This window comes from Pan troglodytes, chromosome 12, assembly GCF_028858775.2.
Source record: "Pan troglodytes isolate AG18354 chromosome 12, NHGRI_mPanTro3-v2.0_pri, whole genome shotgun sequence".
Classification (NCBI taxonomy): Eukaryota; Metazoa; Chordata; class Mammalia; order Primates; family Hominidae; genus Pan; species Pan troglodytes.
The window spans coordinates 12482319-12502388 of NC_072410.2; the positions used below are offsets into that span (position 1 = coordinate 12482319).

At 45.7% G+C, this 20070-nt stretch overlaps 1 protein-coding gene and 1 long non-coding RNA gene across 3 annotated transcripts in view; one reads left to right on the top strand and one right to left on the bottom strand.

Annotated features, from left to right (window-relative positions):
* ACOXL (acyl-CoA oxidase like) overlaps positions 1–12528 on the bottom strand; it is a 387631-nt gene extending 375103 nt beyond the window's left edge. The window contains 1 exon segment of the mRNA XM_016949229.4: positions 12230–12528. Coding sequence (XP_016804718.3) covers positions 12230–12360 — 131 coding nt within the window. The 5' untranslated portion in view covers positions 12361–12528.
* LOC134807862 (uncharacterized) overlaps positions 12053–20070 on the top strand; it is a 39479-nt gene continuing 31461 nt past the window's right edge. The window contains exons 1-3 of one of the 2 annotated variants that reach the window (XR_010149268.1): positions 12053–12436; positions 13110–13178; positions 15471–17142. This is a non-coding gene — a long non-coding RNA (uncharacterized LOC134807862). Of the gene's footprint in view, positions 12437–13109; positions 13179–15470; positions 17143–20070 lie in introns of those variants that run through there. The other variant, XR_010149267.1, reaches the window with a different exon arrangement.

Here is a 20070-nt window from a genome sequence, read left to right on the forward strand (position 1 = left end):
TGAGTGGCTTCCTCCAGGGTTTACAAGATAGGTCCTATGGCAAAGTGTGGGAGGGGTGTGAAGTGACTGGCCGACTGTGGGAGAAGGTTGTAGGTAATGGAGGGAGGGGACATGAAGTAAGGACAAGTGCTTACCTCACTGATACTGTGCTTGATGAGGAAGCAAAAGAAATTACCACCACCTCACCATTTTCTTCACCTCAAATTCCTTTGAGAAGGGAATGTCTCAAATTAGATTAGCAGACATAACATATAATGTCAAACCCCGCAGATCCCACCTCCTAACTCTGTCCTCTCTACATTTTTTGCCAAAATAATTCCCTTTCTAAACTTTATTACTGCCACCTTTAATAGTCAAGTAAATTATAAGACATAAAAAATCATGCCACCAACTATGTTCCTTGGGCCCAGAGCCCCTTGAGGGTAAAGTGGGACCACTGGGTCTCTTGGCCTTTTACAAGCAAGGGTTTTAATTCACCTCACTGAATAGTGCTCTCTTGCACTCTTTCCCTCGTTTTATCTCTCTCTTCTCTCTCTCTTTCTCTCTCTCTCTCTTTCTCCACTGAGCAGGTATCAGCCAGAGTTCTTTGGCTGCAGACAGGGCACAACTAGGAGGCAGGGCCTAGGTGTGGGACATTTGCTGCAGGGTGCAGGGTCAGTGCCTGGGGGGCCCCAGAGGCAGCACCCCAATTGTACCCAGCAGAAGGAGAGTCCCCTAAAAGGACTGAGCATTTTACTTCAAGAGGAAATCATAGGATAGAACAGAAGGTGCTGTCTGCTGCCCCAAGTCAGCCGGTGGGATTTCACTGGGAGGAGCAGAAGAGGAGAAATGTGTAGGCACATTCACAAGAATAGAAATCATCCCTGTGGTGATGTGGCAGCTCCGGAAGGCACCACAAGGGAAGGCAGGTGAGGGGAGTTCTAAGGGCTAGGAAAAATTCTGAAAGCCTTGGGCGGAGACACAGAAATTATGGATGATTTCAAAGAAATGGTGCAAAGTGCTCTGAATGGTGCATTGGTCCTTCCGCCAGCCTCAGTCCTGGTCAATCGAGGATCCCGTGTCCCACCAGAGGCCTGGCAGCACTGAATGACCTCCACCCGGCCCTCCTCCCTGAGTCTCTGAACTTGGGTTTGTTTTTTTCCAAACCCTTGCACCCTTATTTCATGATGTTAGTTACTGGAAAAATTAGTAAATTTTTGGAAAATAAATCAGAACAGTCACTATGCAAGTTTAAGAAAAGGGAACATATTCTAGAAAAAAATGTAGGGACTGGGTAGCCAAAAGGCTCAGCCCCACTGCCACTTTCCCATGTGGCCTGGGACAAAACAAACTGTAAGAGACTTCACCTGTGTTTTTAAATATAGGAAATTATCTGCCTGATATATGCATACAACACAGCACTATTCAACCACAAAAAGAATTGAAGTATTGGTATTACATAGTTGATAGGTTTGGAAGTACACAGCTAGAATGAAACTCAAAAGCATGCTAAGCCACCAGATACAAATGGTCACCTATTATAACCTTTTATATGAAATGTCCAGAATACACAACTCCATGGAGACAGAAAGTAGATGGTGGTTGCCAGGGAAATAAGTGAAGGGTGAAAGGGAGTGATTCTTTAATAGGTACAGTGTGTTTTTCTGGGGTGATGAAAAAGTTTTAGAATGAGATAGAAACAATGTTTCCAAAACATTGAGAACACACTAAATGCCACTGAATTGTACACTTTAAAATGGTTAGTTGTATGTTACGTGAATCTCACCTCTTCTAGTTTGATGCAATCTCATTTATCTATTTTAGTTTTTATCACCTATGCTTTTGGGATCATATCCAAAAAATCTTTACCCAAACCAATGTCAAGAAGCTTTTTTCCTGTGTTTTCTTCTAGTAGATCTACAGTTTCAGGTCTTAAGTTAAGTCTTTAATCCATTTTGAGTTATCTTTGTATGCACTCAAACAATTTTAGGATGCTATTATTATTGAGAGTTCAGGAAAGCCCCAAGCCTTGGTGTGATAGAAAAGAAAACTAGAGAATTCCCCAAATTCACCCACCTTCTGTCCTTCACTTTTCACGGCCCATGTTGTAGAAGTGGTTGCAGCACTCAGACAAGTGTGGTGACGAAGGGCCCCAGGAGCTCTGCCACCCAATGGCATCAGGATCCAAGGTGTCAGGGACACCAAAACTTTCCTCCCATCCAGGAAAGCAAGTTATTAATATAACAATATATCACCCCAAAATTTCTTGCCAAGGAAAGAAGAACAAGAAGGAAAATTTTTCTTACACATAGTCAACAATATTTTTTCTAGTGTACAATTATTCATTTAAGGTTGAGGAAAGTGATCTAAGAGGTTGACAATGCCCCTTAATAAAGTCACATGTCAGAGTACAGAGCAGCACTACAATAATTGTCTTGATGCTGGACCTGGGAGGAGATGGTCTCCAAATACTTAAAAAGCCTTTACAAAATTACCCATATCAAAAACATGCTTTGTTCTCCTATGACTTGTGTTTAAATCCACATACTGTCATGATTTTAGCTGGTGGATGTGTGTAAGACAAGACAGCAATAGCTGTCCCCATCCCTGGGACCCTCTCCTCACCGTGCTGTTTCCTTCCGGGACTGAAAGCTGTGCTAAATGTCTCCCTATTTTAACACAGTCAGGGGGCACAGAGTCTGACAGGGACTGGAAGAATTCTATCCCTTGCAGGTTTGTGAGACTCGCAAGAAAACGTGTAATCACCTCTCCGCCTCTCTCCTCTCTCACCGCTGGAGGCAGACACTTGGAAAACCACCAGCCCACCCCCTGCCCCAACTCCCTCACCATTCTCCAGTTTGTGTTTTCTCTGAGTGCTTGCGTGCAAAAGCATGGTAGGAAACCACAGATAAGAGATTGGTTAAACCAAATTCCTTAGGATCCCTCCCAGCCCTGAGGGCTTTGACTTCCTACTTCTTCATACCTGCCCATCTACTCAGCACAGGCTCTCTGAGATGTTACTCGATGACAACCACTGTGCTAGGCTTGGGGATCCAGCACTTCTCAAGAAATGACTTTCCAGTTGAGGTCAGAGGTAGGGAGTTTCTATTTAAATGTATAAAACTCTGTTTTATACACACACAAACACGCGGGTGCACGTGTAACTTCTTGTTCTTACTCTGTCACACTCACTGTGTGTTACAAGCTGAATCGTGTCCCCTGCTCCCCCTAAAAATTCAGATATTGACTGGTGTCCTTCTAAAATTTGAAGACAGACAGGTACAGAGGGAAGACCATGTGAAGACAGGAAAAAAGACAGCCACCAACAAGCCAAGGAGAGAGGCCTGCAGCAGATTCTCCCTTGCAGCCCTCAGAAGCAACCAACTCTGCCGACACCCACTGACACCTTGATCTTGGATTCCCAGCCTCCAGAACTCTGAGACAATACATTTCTGTTATTTAAGCCACCTAGCCCGGGTACATTATTACGGCAGCCCTATCAAGCTGACGCAACACCATAATACTCCAGATAAACACACTGGAAATCACTGCTTGAGGAATCGGAAGCCCAGAGGTCCTATTCTTGGCTTTGCTACTCCAAGCCACTCCACATCCCAGGAATGCCTGGGATATTTACATATTTTAATGGAGAAAAGAGAATGACACTTGAGTAAGTCACTTCTCCTCCTTAAGCCTTTGTTTCCTCCTTCAAAAAAGGGCAAGGTCTCCACCAACATGAACAGCTTGTATTTCTGTGGCCCCTAGACAGGACCAAGGACAACTGTCCACGTCAGCCACAACCTAACAGTGTTCTCACTGTGAAAAATCCCCATGTCCCAACATTCAAACACGCTGACATCCCAGTGTCCCACCGGACCTAGCCACATTAGACTGTAGCTTCCAAAGGACAGGGCCAGTGGATTCCCCACTATCAGGTCCCTAAATTATGGCTGACAGGGATCCTGTCCCAGGCTGTATCATGGAGCATCCTTAGCTCTCTCAACTGCCTATCTAGAGGTCTGGACCCTACATCCAATAAATGCTCATAAAACTTAACATTCAAGTTTACAAATACAAAGGCATATTTTACACATTAAAAACCTATGATTTGCCAAAATATTTTTGTGCTCCTTTGGAGACTTGAAATTCTGGGAATGGTAGAAAATAGGATGTCTGGGATATTTATGTATGTTAATGGGGAGAAGAGAATGCCAAAAGTGACTGTGGGGCTGCAGGCTGCCAGTGTCATAGGTCAGTCATGGTTCATGTGCTGCAGAAGCTCCTGGGAGCCAGGGCCCACCTCACCACTCACCGGCCCATCTCCAGGGCCTGACACAGTATCTCAAATGATGAAGAGATGAACACTGGGATTTAGATTAGGCTCTACACACCCACAATTAAACTGGATTTGAAATTGCCTCATATAGTTTTGGGAGCAATAAAACTGGAGCCTTTGGAAGATAATCTGGCAATATTGGTCAGCGTTTTCCATGCAGATACCTCTGTCTCATGGGCATCACCTCTAGAACCTAATCCAGAGAAATCTCCTCTGATGAATATGAGGGTACTCCCTGCAGCATTGTTTAAGATAACACAAACTGAACATGACCTGAGTGTCCTTTGATGGGGCATGGCATAATTAAATTTGGTACAATTGTAACTGATGCAGCTTTTAAAAGAATGAGACAATCCTATCTACACTAACACATAAATACAAATCTACAAGTTCTGGCTATCAGAACATATTTAAACAGGGATATTCAATAATAAAATGATTTATGGCATAAAACCATGTGGACCAACAAAGAACTCAAGAGAAACTGACATTCCACAAGGGATAGCAGCAACACACTGTCAGCTAGACAGTGAACAGGCAAGTGGTAACTCACCTAGCAGAACAGAGGATGCTAAGTCTACAGGGCTGAGGGAGCCAACTAGCTGGTGCCACTGGGTTGTATAAATGCTTGGGAAGTGGAGGCTCCAAGCACCTCTGAAAGCAGCTGCATCCTCAAGTCCCCTCTCCAAGTCCATCAAAGCCTGAGGGTTTACTGTTAGGAGAGGGTGGCATGGGAGGGTAACAGTGGGACCCACATGGGGAACACTGGAGCCAGTAGGAGACCCCTCAGCGAGAGCCACTACTTACCAATGCACAGGGTGCAGCCAATCATGTGGGGTGGCCTCCATGCTGTGGATACCCTAGGCCATTTCCCAGAACATGGCATCAAGTGATTTGTTCTAACAAAATCGGGTATACAAATGCAAGTCTCGAGAAAGGAGGATGGTTTTCTAACTAGCCTCACATTGTGCATGGAAAGCCTGGGGGCTCCAAGGTCCCAGGAAGGAGGATTAGGATCTGCCCCTCATTCTCCACCCATCCACCTCTCAGGAGACTAAAAGACTCATCACTGGAGGAATTAACCCTGTCCTAAACAAAACACCAATACTGATCTGCCAAAGGAAGTTACTCTGTGATCAAGAAAGCCTGGGCCCAACAAACCCCGCCATTTGCAACCAGCCTTCTATTCACATTTCTCATATTGTGAACAAACGTCCATGACTGACTTGACATTTAATAAAAGCCTCAAACATAAAAAAAGGTCAAAAATATAAATGGAATAAAGGAACTCAAACAAAACAGAGACAAAGCAGAGGGTAGAAGGGAACACTTCAAAACTTACTATCAAGGCCGGGCGCGGTGGCTCGCGCCTGTAATCCCAGCACTTTGGGAGGCCGAGACGGGTGGATCACGAGGTCAGGAGATCAAGACCACGGTGAAACCCCGTCTCTACTAAAAATACAAAAACAATTAGCCGGGCGCGGTGGTGGGCGCCTGTAGTCCCAGCTACTCAGGAGGCTGAGGCAGGAGAATGGCGTGAACCCGGGAGGCGGAGCTTGCAGTGAGCCGAGATGGCGCCACTGCACTCCAGCCTGGGCGACAGGGCAAGACTCCGTCTCAAAAAAAAAAAAAAAAAAAAAAACACTTACTATCAAGTATTCTCAAAAATAAGAGAGTTTTATAACTAGAAAACAAGAACAGATGCTGTTGAAAAAGGAACAGCGAACTTTTGAAAATTAAAAATATGACAGCAGATATTTAAAAATAACTCAAGAAGAGTTGGAAGATAAAGTTGAGAAAATCTCACCAGGACACAGAACTAAAAGATAAAGAGATGGAAAATAAAAAAGGAAGGAAAAAATATTAGAAGACAAGGCAAGGAGGTACAACATCTGAGCAAAAGGAGTTCCAGAAGACAGAACAGTGCAGATAACTGAACACAGGTTTCCATATTAAAAGGGCCCACTGCATGCCCAACGCACTAAAGAACCCATGTCAAGCCACCCCATCATGAAATTCTATAATACAACAATGCTAAAAAGAAGCTTCCAGCAGGGAGGGACAAAAACAAGTCATATATAACAGATCAAGGTGCAGAAAGTGTCAGATTTGTTCATTGCAATGTTGGATATTAGAAAGTAATGGCATGCACCTTTAAAAATCTAAGGAAAATTTTATTTCCAGCCTAGAACTCTACACCCACAAAAACTTTCAATCAATTGAACAGTAAACATTTTCAGACATGAAAATCTTTTAAAATATCGAAAAGTTAATTCCCAGGTACCCTCTCTTAGGAAGCTATTAGATGAGAGACCGTTGTGGTTATCTATGGCTATGTAAGAATGCACCCAAAACTCGGAAAGTTAAAACAACAGTGTGTTATTATTCCATGGAATTTGGACAGGAAACAAATAGGGATGGCTTTTCTCTGCTTTCCAGTGTCTGAGGTCCCATCTCAGAAATAGCTGTCTGCTGAAGCAGTTGGGAATGTTAGCATCTCTTTACCTCTCTCTATGCAGCCTCTTAACAGGCATCAGCTTGGACTTCCTCATAGCAATGGCAGCCACAGGCAAGTAGCACTTTTTAAATGGAAGCTCAGGGCCTCAAGAGATGGGAAGTGGAAGGTCCCGGTCTCTTCAGGCCTGAGCCTGGAAACTGTCACACTGTCATCTCAGCTATCTTCTGTTGACCAAAGCAGTCATAAAACTACCCAAGATCAAGGGGAGGCGACACAAACCACACCTCTCAACAGGAGTAGCCTTAATGAACCTGTGGTCCTCTCTAAGCTTCTACAAAGGGTAACCAAGAAAGAGAAAGCCTGGGAAAACAAGTGACTTGACCATGGAGGAAATGCAAGGAAAATTCCCAAGGGGGTGGTGAAGACACAGGAAGAGTCCATCCGGACTGAAGCTGTGGAAGGAGGCCTCCAGAATGAATGTGTCCATGCGGGGCAGGAGAGGTGGAACTGCCAATTACCCGACAGGTTTGATCACAGTGGGACGAGTGGAACTGCTCTGTCCTGTGATAAATCTGTTGTATCTGTTCTGTTTCATATCTGTCTAGTGTGGAGGTCAGTGAGTGATGGGCTTATAGAAAACTAAGCAAATGGATAAAGGAGACAATTATCTCTGAAGAAATAAAAAGGTTGTGACAGAAGGAAATAAAATATGGTACACTGCGGGGCATGGCTGGAAACAGTATTTTTATAGCAATAACAATGTGAACACTGGATACTGATTTAAGTAAAAATGGTGATACACTCACTTTCAGAGAATAGGAAAAGGAAAATGGTGCTGTAGTGAGAAACATTCGTTTTCTATAAGAGTAAGCCAGTAGATAACCAAGAGGTGGCTCTTTAGACATGTTACTTAGGAATATGGAGTAAATTACATGAGAATGAAGTAAGAGAATTGAGAGTAGTGGCCCACAAGGAAAAGAAATGAGGGATGAAGAGGGTTGAGGCAGGGCATGGCTGTTTTTCATTATAAACCTCACAGTATAAGTTCATTAAATATTTTCATACATTTCATCAATGAAAATAAGAATTAAATTTCAAAAGAGAAAGCTGTAGAACAAAACACACAGTGAGATCCTATTTATATAACAAAATGATGTGCACATGTGTATATGAACTCCAAGAAAAATAGAAAAATGTGGAAAAACCACACTAATACAACAAAACACACTAAAACAACCACAACGAAGTAGTAAAAGTGGCTGGGGGCCAAATGTCTATCAACAGATACAAGAATAATCAAAATGTAGGCCAGGCACAGTGACTCACGCCTGTAATCCCAGCACTTTGGGGGGCCGAGGCGGGCAAATCATGAGGTCAGAAGATCGAGACCATCCTGGCTAACGTGATGAAACCCCGTCTCTACTTAAAAATACAAAAAATTAGCCAGGTGTGGTGGTGGGTGCCTGTAGTCCCAGCTACTAGGGAAGCTGAGGCAGGAGAATGGCGTGAGCCCGGGAGGCGGGGCTTGCAGTGAGCCGAGATTGCACCACTGCACTCCAGCCTGGGCGACAGAGTGAGACTCCGTCTCAAAAAAAAAAAAAAAAAAAAGAGTAATCAAAATGTAGTCTATACATACAATGGAATATTATTCAGCCTTCAAAAAGGAGGGAATTTTGACACATGCTACAACATGGATGAACCTCCAGGACATTATACTGAGTGAAGTAAGCCAGTCACAGAAGAACAAATTCTATATGAATCCACTTATATGGTACCTGCAATAGTCAGATGCTGAGAGACAGAATGTAGAATGAGGGTTGCTGGGGCTGGGGGAAGAGGGGAGTGGGGAGTTAGTGTCTAACAGGTACAGAGTTTCCGTTTGGGAAGATGAAATGTTTTGGAGCTGGACAGTGGTGATGGTTGCACAACAATGTGAATGCACTTAATGCCACTGAGTTGTACATTCAGAAGCAGTTAAATGGTCAATTTTATATAGTGTGTATTTTGCCATAATAAAAAAAATGGCTGTAGGAGGAAACATTTTAGGAAACTTTCAAGTTGTCTGAATTATTTGACTCTTCCTAGTGAGAACGTGTTCATGAAATAGTCCTGGGGGAAAGCTAAACATATGAAAAGGTTAGGAAGAGAAATGTGCATTGCTCTAGGGAAGGAAAGAGAAGGGGACAAAGAGAAAGAAAGGGAGAGGGAAGCAGCCAGGAGCTGCATGTGGGAGAAGAACGGTGTGAGAAGGCCCTGAGAGAACAGAATCCTATGGAGGGGCTTTCTCAGTTCTCCGGGTGAGAGGTGTGTGCTGTACCTACCTCTGCCAGCCACTCCTGAGAGAGCTTCCCTTCACCAATAAACAAACTCAGAAATATCTCAAAAGCTTATCTCATTTCAGATGTTGCTTTTTAACATTCCCTGCAAATCCCAATGAGGAGCCGCCAGTCACCCAGAATGTTCCTGCTGTCACAACAAACAGCACACCTGGTCAGATGCACAATGGGACAGGGGCGGCCACAGCAGCCAGGACGCTCCCGGAGTCTGAGGACTTAGCCCAGCAGGCTCGTCCTTTGGAGAGAGAAAGTCACTCCTTAGAAAAGGAACCTGGGCTGTGCCCACATTGCCCCTGGGAGCCGATGGCCAGCACCCTGGGAATGAACTCCTCCTCTGAGGAGAGTGGCCACCCAGTGTGTGTAGGAAGTTGCACAACCTCTTTTGGAGGAAAACTGTTTCCTGAGCTCTTATGCCCTGGGATTGCCTGGCGCTGTACAAACTTCTCACTATGTACACACAGCACTCACCACTACGCTGCCACAACCCTCTCCCCTACACCTACTTTAACTGCAAAGACCTGTTTGGGGTAAGGTGGGGACAAGCCACAGGAGATCTGGCATTGCCTCAGAGAGGAGGAAGTTTTATTTCTCATCTCCTTATGTTCTATAACATTTTACATTAGGAGAATGTTAAAACATCCAGAAATCAAGATCGCCGTCTTCTAACATGGGCTAAGGTAAAATCTGATAGTACAATATGAACTTTCAAATAGATAGATATCAGAATCTTTAACCATTTGGGGAAAAAATATGAAATGTTGTTCATGCCATTACTACAACTCTGAACTATAAAGTAAATAAACAAGAACTGGAAAGAATGGAAAAGTGTTTGTCAGGGTAATGGGATTTTTGCTTTTCCCTTTGCGTGCAAGTGTGTTTTGGTATCCCACCACAACCAGTGTTTACTCCATGCCCACGCAACAGTTTTTCATTCAAGCTTCATAACACAGCAGCATTGATATTATCTGCATTCTGTAGATGAGCAAATGTAAAGTCAATAAGGGGGAAAAAAAAATCCAGGACAACGGTCACACAGGAAATAAACTGCCACACTGGCCCCCTTATCCAGGCATGCCTTTCCTCTGTCCCTATGGAATTCACAAGGAAGTCCCTTCTGCTTGCCTCAAATCAGTAGTTTGGTTATTACAATTTTGTTCCGTCTTTTAAACTGCAGTTATCTCAACTGAAAGACAAAGAGGTGATAGCCCAGGAACAAACTGAAAAGACTGAGGAATATAGGAGGGGATGTGTGTCTAATCAGATGTGACTGAACTCAGTATGACTTAAAGCAGCCGTTCACAAACATTGATTTTAGGAACTCTTTGCACTTTTAAGAATTATGAGGTCCCAGCACTTTGGGAGACCGAGGCAGGCGGATCGCTTGAGGTCAGAAGTTTAAGACCAGCCTGGCCAACACGGTGAAACCCCATCTCTACTAAAAATACAAAAAATTAGCCAGGCGTGGTGGTGGGTGCCTGTAATCTCAGCTACTCCGGAGGCTGAGACAGGAGAATCGCTTGAACCCAGGAGGTGGAGGTTGCAGTGAGCTGAGATCACACCACAGCACTCCAGCCTGGACAACAGAGCCAGACTCCGTCTCGAAAAAAAAAAATTTTGAGGTCCCCAAAGAGCTTTTATTTGGGTGGGTTATATCCACTGATATTTCCCGTATTAGAAATTAAAACAGAAAAGTTTTCAAATGTTTATTAATTCATTTGAAAATAACTAATAAATCTATTAGTGTATTTTATGAAAATAACTATTTTCCAAAACAAAAACAAAAAAAGTTAGCAAGAAGAGTAGCATTGTTCTATATTTTTACAAATCCCTTTACTGTCTGTCTTAATAGAAAGCAGCTGTATTCTCATGTCTGCTTCTATATTTTTTCTGCTGGAATACTACACATCATGTGGTCTCTGGAAACTGCCACTGTACATTAGTGAGAGAATGAGAGTGAAAAAGCTAATAACATTTTTTTGTATTACTATAAAAACAGTTTGTACTCATGAACCGCCTGAAATGCTCTTGTGTCCCCCCAGGGCTCCCTCTACCACACTTTGAGAACCACAACTTAAAGAACTATGTATGAGAGAGAGGGAAAGAGAAGTCGGCGAGACACTGATGGATATACCCACCATCCCACACTTCTCACTTTTCAACTTTCAAACGCCCCCAACTCCGCACTAGGTAACCTCAGTGCAGGAACCCCAGATTCTCCAAGGACAGCCTGACGTTCACTCAAGCCATCTCCTTCCCTCTCATTTCCGCAAAATAAATTAAACGAGGACTAAGTGGGCATGGCTAACCAATTAATCCTCCACGGGCACATACTGACATTTTTAATAGGGCCTTTCTGAAGCTAGACCTCCAAAGCATGCCTCTAACTGGGCTTTTCAGACTGCTTGAAATGGGTATGAGAAAGAGAGCCCACAGGTGACACGAACGCCGAGTTCTGGTCCTGACTGTCCGGTGACTGAGCCATTTCTCTATCTCCAGACTTGAGCTGCACTCAACCCTCTGGCTGCTTCTCAGGGCTGTCCTGGCATCGGATGACATCGAGGACCTGAGTTCTTCTTATAACCAAACTGCCCCGCTGAAGCTGCCCACTCCGCACACCTGCACTCCGAGGGGGTCCTGGAAGTCTGTCCCACCCCGACGCCCAGACACGCCCTGGACAGGGCCACTCCATCCCTGTGCGCCCACCCATCGCGGTTTTCTGTCCCCTTCTCCCCACCAAGGGTGGGACATCGCGGGGTGGGGACTCAAGAAACAGGTTCAACAAACAAGCAAGGCCGATCTTCCAGCCACACAGTCTCAGTAGACACCGCGCCTGTCACCGCGGGGCCCAGCCCTGCACCCGACTCTTCGTGGACGAGGGAGCTCGGGAGGAGAGGGACACCTCTCGGGGAGCCGCGGAAGTCGGCGGCGGCCGGCTGCGCCCACACACCTGGGGAGGAGAGCGCATCACCTGCAGGTGAGGAAGGGGCCCGCCTCTCAGGCGCAGCGCACACCCCACCTCGCCCTCGCCAGGGCGGTGTCCGCAGCGACGCTCCGGGGACCGAGGGGACACGCTCGGCGGGTTCGGGGGCGCGGGCAGGGGCGACGGCCGCAGCGCGGTACCTTTGCCGGAAGAGCGGGCAGCCGCCGAGGAGTCTGCGCAGCTCGTTCTTGAGGCTCCAGAAGTCGCCGTCCAGGTAGCGGTGCAGGGAGGAGTCCCCGAGCCCCAGATCCGGCGCCGGCGCCGGTTCCATCGCGCTCACCTGCCTCTGCTTTTCCGCGTGGCTGGCAGGGCCGGCTTCGCTCCGCGCCTCCTCCAGCTCCCAGCAGGTGAGGCCCGCAACGCGCGCCCTCCTTCTCACCACCCCACCCGGCCCGTCTCCTCCCTCCTCACCTTCCTCTCCCCTCCCTCCCCGGCCCCGCCCTGCCCTGGCTTCCTGGGCGTGAGGTCCAGCGCAAGGGGCGCTTCTACGGTGGCCTCCCGTTGCCCTTCCGAGGAACCGAAAACTCTATCCTCCAGTTATCAATCGTCCCTCAAGATTTGTGAGCCATAAGAAACAAGTATTAGACCCCTAGAAAGGGTGCCAGTCACGTGGACCTGGGCACCAGAGGCCCGGCTGCTCAGGACTGAGCCGGTTGACCCACTCAGCAAATCTCCGGGCCGGCCACTTTGCCTGACCCCCACGACCCAAGATAGCCTGGCTCCAGCTCTGGCCCCTCCTCCGCTGTATCTCACCTCTTCCCCGAACTGGGCATTACTGTGAACTCTAATACCACTGTAATCTAAAGGCGTCCCAGGTCTACAGCATTGCAGTCCAGGGTAGCTGGAAGCTGCATTCATGACGAGGTGATCAACCCGAACACGATACTCATTCCCCAGGACCCTCCTTTTTTTGTTGTTGTGGCTGGAGGAAAATGAGTTATAACCTAAGTGGAAAATGTTCCTTCCTTTCTGCTCCCTAATTCTCATATACCTTGTTGATTCTCCTTTTAAATACTCAAGGAAATGTTAGCCGTTCCCTTCCAGAGGCTACTTTGCTGGGGAGATGATGGTGTGGTCTGCTGTCATGAGGTTAGTGGATGCCATCTGTATTCGTTTCCAGTAACAAATTCCCACAAAGTGAGTGGCTTAAGATAGCACCAATTTATTCTCTTACATTTCTGGAAGTCAGAAGTCCAAAATAGGACTTACAGGGTTAAAATCAAGGTGTTGGCAGAGCTGGGTTCCTTCTCACAGCTCCAGGGAAAAATGCATTTCCTTGTCTTTACTAGCTCCTAGAGGCTGCCTGCATTTCTTAGCTCCTGGCCCCTTCGTCTGTCTTCAAAATGCATCACTTCAAGCTCTGCTTTCATCGTTCCATCTTCTATTGACTTTGACCTTCTTGCCTCCCTTGGACTTGTTTACATGGGACCCATGGAAATAATCCATGGTCAATGGGAATAATCTTCCCACCACAAGATCCATACTTTAATCAAACCAGCAATGTCCATTTTGCCATATAAGAAACACATTCTCAGGTACTAGGGATTAAAACATGAGCACCTTTGGCGAGTCATTCCTCTGTCTACCACACCTGTGCAGCTGCAAGTAATAATACCCAGTCATCCATGATAAAAGGGGCTTTGTTTTCTCACATCACAGGAAGCCTGGTGGTAGGAAAGCCCCAAGGGTGAATTTGATGGCTCTACCCTGGGGACCCAGGTCCTTTGCATCTTTCTGCTCCACCATCCACCATCCTTTCTGTATATGTAATCGTTACCTTTTCTTTTTTTTAACTTGTCTTCTACCGGTTGTAAGATGGATGCTGCAGCTCCAAGCACCACCCTGTGCAAAGCAGAAGAGGAGTATTTCCTTCTATATCAGCCAAAATAGTGTAGTGGTAACAAACAACCCCGAAACGACTTCACATACACTTCCTCAAATCTTAGGGCCTAAAAAGACAAGAGTTTATTTCTCACTCATGCTACCTGGGGGTTCTGTTCCATGTCCCCTCAGTCCAGGTCCTGGCTTGACAGAACAGCCATGATTCTGTGGCCACACTGGCTTTTAAAGCTTCCAGCTGGAAGAGACACACATAACTTCTACTCACAATCCACTGGACAAAGCAGCTCACTCCTGTCTCGATAGGGGAAGGGAGGTACCACCCTGGACATGCCCGGGAGGTCAACACCCAAAATCATCTGTAAGCAGAGCTAGTGACTATTCAATCTGCCCTTCTGGTCACACTCTCCCTTCCACAGGCAAAATATACTCTCCATCCTTCCAGGGAAGCAGCCAAAGCCCCACACCTCCACAACATCAAGTCTGAGGCCCCTGGGGGATACAGAGTGGTCCTTGCATCAAGTCAGGATGTGGCTCCTCTTGATCCAGAGACCTATAAACTGAAAAGATAGGTTACTAAGTTAACTTCCAAGTGAATGTTTGCTTGAGTGAGAAAAAAAAAAGACCTCTGTTCTTAGAAGCCACTAAGATTTTTGTTGTTGTTGTTGTTGTTGTTTCTTGACATGGAGTTTGGCTCTTGTTGCCCAGGCTAGAGTGCAATGGCATGATCTTGGCTCACTGCAACCTCTGCCTCCTGGGTTCAAGCGATTCTCCTGCCTCAGCCTCCTGAGTAGCTGAGATTACAGGTGCCCGCCACCAAGCCTGGCAATTTTTTGTATTTTTAGTGGAGACACGGTTTCACCATGTTGGCCAGGCTGGTCTCAAACTCCTGACCTCAGGTGATTGTGATCCACCCACCTCAACCTCCCGAAGCTCTGGGTTTACAGGCATGAGCCACCGCACCCGGCCAACCAGTAAGATTTTTTTTGAGGGTCATTTGTTACCTAGCCAATCATAGAAGATACTAAAAGAATGTTGCTGATTAAATAAAAAACTAAAATAGGTACACTGGCTTAGAGGCTGGGAGGGGCAAGGAGGATGCTGTCGACCAAAGCATTGTTGTTGACCAAAATTGAAAATGGTCCCTTTTATGAAGAGGCAAATATTTGACAAAGTTGCCACTGACAGGAGACAGACCTAACTTGGAACTTATCACTCCAAGAGAAGTTGCTGAAAACACAAGGTTAGTATTGCATGTTGGCTGCTTTTGCTTGTGTTTGGCAAGACATTATAAGAAAGAGATGGGCTTACAAAAGAATTAACCGGTTTGCAAGCAGGGATGGAAGGGAATAGAGTCCACAAGTTCAGGGACTTTTAGGGTTGGGAGAGGCAACTGCTTCACGACTTCTATTAGTAAAAGATGAAACTGAGAAATATTTAGTAACAAAAGCCCATTAAAATTCAGGAAACTCAAACTCTACTCCCTTGCCCCTTGTGGCATTGAATAGAATCAAGAGTCTTATTGAAACCTGTAACAAATAGGTTTTGCGGATTCCCAGTAAGCCATCTTACTCCCGGGCCTTGTCCATCTGAGCGACCCCCATCTGAAGCATCACTGGTCTCTGCGTCAGAGGATGAGAGCACGGTTTGGATCACCCACGGACTTGTAAATGTACACCCAGAAGTGTCAAGCGTAATCTAGCCTATCCTGGAAGATACCTCAAGAATCTGTTTACAAGCCACACCTCTCTCTAAGAGCCAGAGAAGTGTAACCCTCCCAGGCGCCCCCACCAGCCAACACTAAAGACTACCACACTCCTGTGAATCTTTTGTTACTAGGAAGGAATAGCTGACAAAAGACCCAGTAAAACTGCCCTTGGGCCATCTTGGCTTAACTAGGTCCCTTGACCACTATGTTATTTTCCTACAGTAACAAATTACCATAAACTTGGTTAGGTAAACGGCAGAAATTTAATTATCTCACAGATTTGGAGGCTAGAAATCTGAAATGTTCAGCAGCGCCTTGTTACCTTTGAAGGCTCTAGGGGAGAATCCTTCCTTGCCTTTTTCTAGATTCTACTGGCTCCCAGCAATCCTTGGTATTGCTTGGCTTATAGCAGCATCATTTCACACTCTGCCCCATCATCACATGACCTGCTTTTCTGTGGGTCTCTATGTCTTCAAATCTCCCTCCTCTTGAAGGACATTGGTTGTAGAATTTAGTGCCCTCCCTAATCCAACATGACTCATCTCAACTTGATTACATCTGCAAAACCCCTATTTTCAAAGAAGGTCACTTTCTGATATGAACGTTTAGGGAACACTATTCAACCCAGTATACCCACCCAGAACTAATGGGAACTGACAAATGAGAAAGAAATAAAAGGAAGTGACCATATACTGGTTTATATCAATGGTTTCCACACTAAGTGTGTATCAGAGTAACCATGAACACAGACACACAAATAACACACGACTTGGCCAATCGATCCAATTTCTAGAGGTAGGCATCTGTAGTTTTTAAAAGCTCCTCTCCACCCCAGGTGACTCTGCTATTGTGCAGCCAGGGCTCAGCCCATGGGCTTAGGCTCAATGGTTCTTGATCTTGCTATGCAGGGGATTACTACATTATTGGGAAAATTGGTGAAATTTAAGCAACATGGATAATATAATACTGTATCAATGTTGACTTTATGGTTTTGATTATTGTACTGTGGATATTTAAATGAACGTTTTTGTCATCATGAGCAAATTCAAGTAGTTAGGGGTAAAGGGGCAACTGACTCCAAATGAGTCTGAAAAATATACACAGAGAGAGAGAGAGAGAGAATAAAATGTGGCTCCCTGGACTATCTGTGTTACGTAGGACTTTCTCTTACAAGTACAGTCACACACCACATAACAATGTTTTGGTCAACAACAGACTGCATATATGACATTGGTCCTGTAAGATTATAATGGAGCTGAAAAATTCCTATCACCGCGTGACATCATTGGTGTCATAAAGTCATAGCCCAACATATTACTCACTTGTTTCTGGCGATCTGGTCAACAAACTACTGTGATCAGATCCATAGAGCCCAGGTTAATAAAAACACAAAACTTCTGCACTACCGGTTGTATAAAAGTGTAACATATACAATTATGTACAGTAGTGCATAATACTTGATGGTAATAATAAACGATTATGTTATTGGTTTATGTATTTACTATACTATACTTTTAACCATTATTTTGGAGTGTACTCCTACTTATTTTTTAAAAAGTTAACTGTAAAACAGCCTCATGCAGGTCCTTCAGGAAGATTCCGGAAGAAGACAGTGTTATCCTAGGAGATGACAGTTCCATGAGTGTTATGGCCCCAAAGACCCTCTAGTGAGACAGGATAAACAGGTGGAAGACAATGATATTGATGGTCCTGACCCTGTATAGGCCTAGGCTAATGTGCCTTTGTGTCTTCATTTTTAACAAAAAAAAAAAGCTTAAAAATTGAAAAATAAAAAATTATAAAAATAGAAAAATACAGGATGAGGATATAAAGAAAATATTTTTGCATAGCTGATGTGCTTGTGTTTTAAAATATTATTATGAAATGGTCAAAAAGTTAAAAAAGTAGAAGTTTATAAAGTAAGGAAGTTACAGTAATCTTACCGTAAAGTAAAAAAGTTACAGTAAGCTAAGGTTAATTTATTATTGAAGAAAGAAAAAGGTTTTTTTTTAATTTAGTATAGCCTAACTATAGTGTTTCTAAGGTCTACAGCAGTGTACAGTAATGTCCTAGGCCCTCACATTCTCTCACCACTCACCCACTGACTCACCCAGAGTAACTTCTAGCCCTACAAGCTCCGTTCATGGAAAGTGTCCTGTACAGGTGTACCATTTTTTATCTTTTACACTGTATTTTTACTATATTTTCTCTATGTTTACATACACAAATACTTACTCTTATGTTACAATTGCCTACAGTATTGAATACAGTAACATGCTGTGCAGGTTTGTAGCCTAGGTGTGTAATAGGCTGTACCATCTAGGTTTGTGTAAGTTCACTCTGTGATGTTCGCACAATGACGAAATCGCCTAACAACACATTTCTCAAAACATATCTCCATCGTTAAGCAATGCAAGAATGTAGTGAAAACCAATCTGAATTCTCTGTAACAAAATGGAAATGTATTGGCTCATGAAACTCAGGGAAGACGTGCATGTCCTAACTACAGAAGGTCAGGAGTGTGGCTGGTGTCAGACAACTGGGGCCAGCTGCTCCAACTCCAAAATCCACCAGCCTTCCCTCTGTCTGTCTCTGTCTCTCTCTCTTTGTCTCTGTCTCTCTCTCTCTCTCTCTCTCTTTTTCTGCCCCCCACCCCCCACCCCCCATCTCCACAAGCCCAGGTGTCAGGGCTCTAACTCCTCCACCAGCCAGAAAGCACAGAAGCCAACAGTTCCCAAGCCTCACATTCCTCAGCCTCTGCCATCAGAAAGGGCCTTGCTGTTTCCTCATTTCCAATTGCACTAACTCTCGGAAAGGACTGGTATCAGCTTAGAGTGGGGTCAGGTGCCCATATATCTGAACCACCCCTTGGGGTAGGGAGAGGCACCACAGGAACTATGTAAGGATGTGGCAAAGCAGCCGCAGGGTCTGGTAGGGAGGTGGTGCCCTCTCCGCCGCCCCATCCAGCCGCCCCCTGCAAGCTGCTTTTCACAGCCACATCTCCCACCTCCTGACTCCTTCCCCAGCCCTCTCCCCTAATGGCTTCACCCTTGCAGGCAGCATAACAGGACAGGACTGCCATCCTCTCCAGAATTGGAGGGACCTCTAGGCTGCTCTAAACAGTAATACCCCAAATAACATTCTGTGGGGGTTCTCCTTCAAGACCATCAATAGGATATGAGAGGTTGAAGGACACAAGGTAGATGTATGAGCTTCCCTGGGGCCAGGCTAAGAAAATCCTCTCTAAGGAGCTGCTGGAAGGAAGGCCTGCAGAGGCAGGCTGGGCTGACAACTGGCATCCCTGCAGCTGAGCTGCAGAAGGAGCCTGAGGAAGCCACAGCAGTCACCGGCCTCTGAGAAGGATGCACAGATCCACAGTGGCCTGGCGATGACATCTGGGTTTGCCCAGGGGCTCTCTGTAGTCCTAGGCCCTCAGTACAAAAGGTGGGGCCATAAGCTGCTGGGAGCTTCACTCTGCTGCTTCTGGACCATTGGCCTTGGTATAAAAGGCTGACCCCTCAGCAAGAGAGAGCATTCCCACATACGGTGGCTCTGTGGATTTTAATGTGGCCATGCGCATCTGGCTGGCAACTTTCCTTTTGTTAACTGACTTGCCCAAGGGCACATGGCTCTCAATGTCAGAGGACCCAGGCCTCCAAATGGCCTACCCAGGCTCACACGACTCTTCAGTCACACGCACATCATGCTACCGAGACAGGACTAACCTGGGGGCCTTGGCAAACATTATGGACGCTGTTTTTATGGAGGCCTGGGGCATGAACGTTACAATCCATGGTTCACGGTTCTGTGGAGAGGCACAGTCTGTTCTCGGGGGCACTTCAGTGTCCTTTGTTGAAATCATGGAACCGTAAAACGTCGGAGCCGGGGGCACCCTGGAGCTTGTCGAGTCAGTCCCTTCTCTTCAGGTGAGGACACTGCAGGGCATGGCTGTTGTATAGGGTTTGAGGAGGGAGAAATGGGATGATTTGGGAAACTAATTTACACTGTCCCCCATGCTTCTCAGTACTCCCCAGTCTGAGCACTTCAGGAGTCCCAGTAAAGGTAATAGCTCAGATTTACCTGGCCGGGGCCTCACCTGTCTATGCCAAGACTTAGGCCCCTGATAAGCCTCCCTTCCTTCCTTCCTCCCTCCATTCCTCCTTCCTTCTTCCCCTCTTTCCTTCTTTCCTTCCATCCCTCTGTTTCTCCCTTCCTCCTTCCTTCCCTCCTTCCTTCCTTCTTCTTTCTTTCCTTCCCTTCCTCTGTCCCTCCCTCTGTCCTTCCTTCCTTCTCTCCTTCCTTCCTTGCCTCCTTCTTTCTTCCCCCCCTTCCTTTCTTCCCTCCCTCCCTCCTTCCTTCCTCCCTTCCACCCTCCATTCTTCCTTCCTTCCCTCTTTCCTTCTTTCCTTCCCTCCCTCTGTTCCTCCCTTCCCT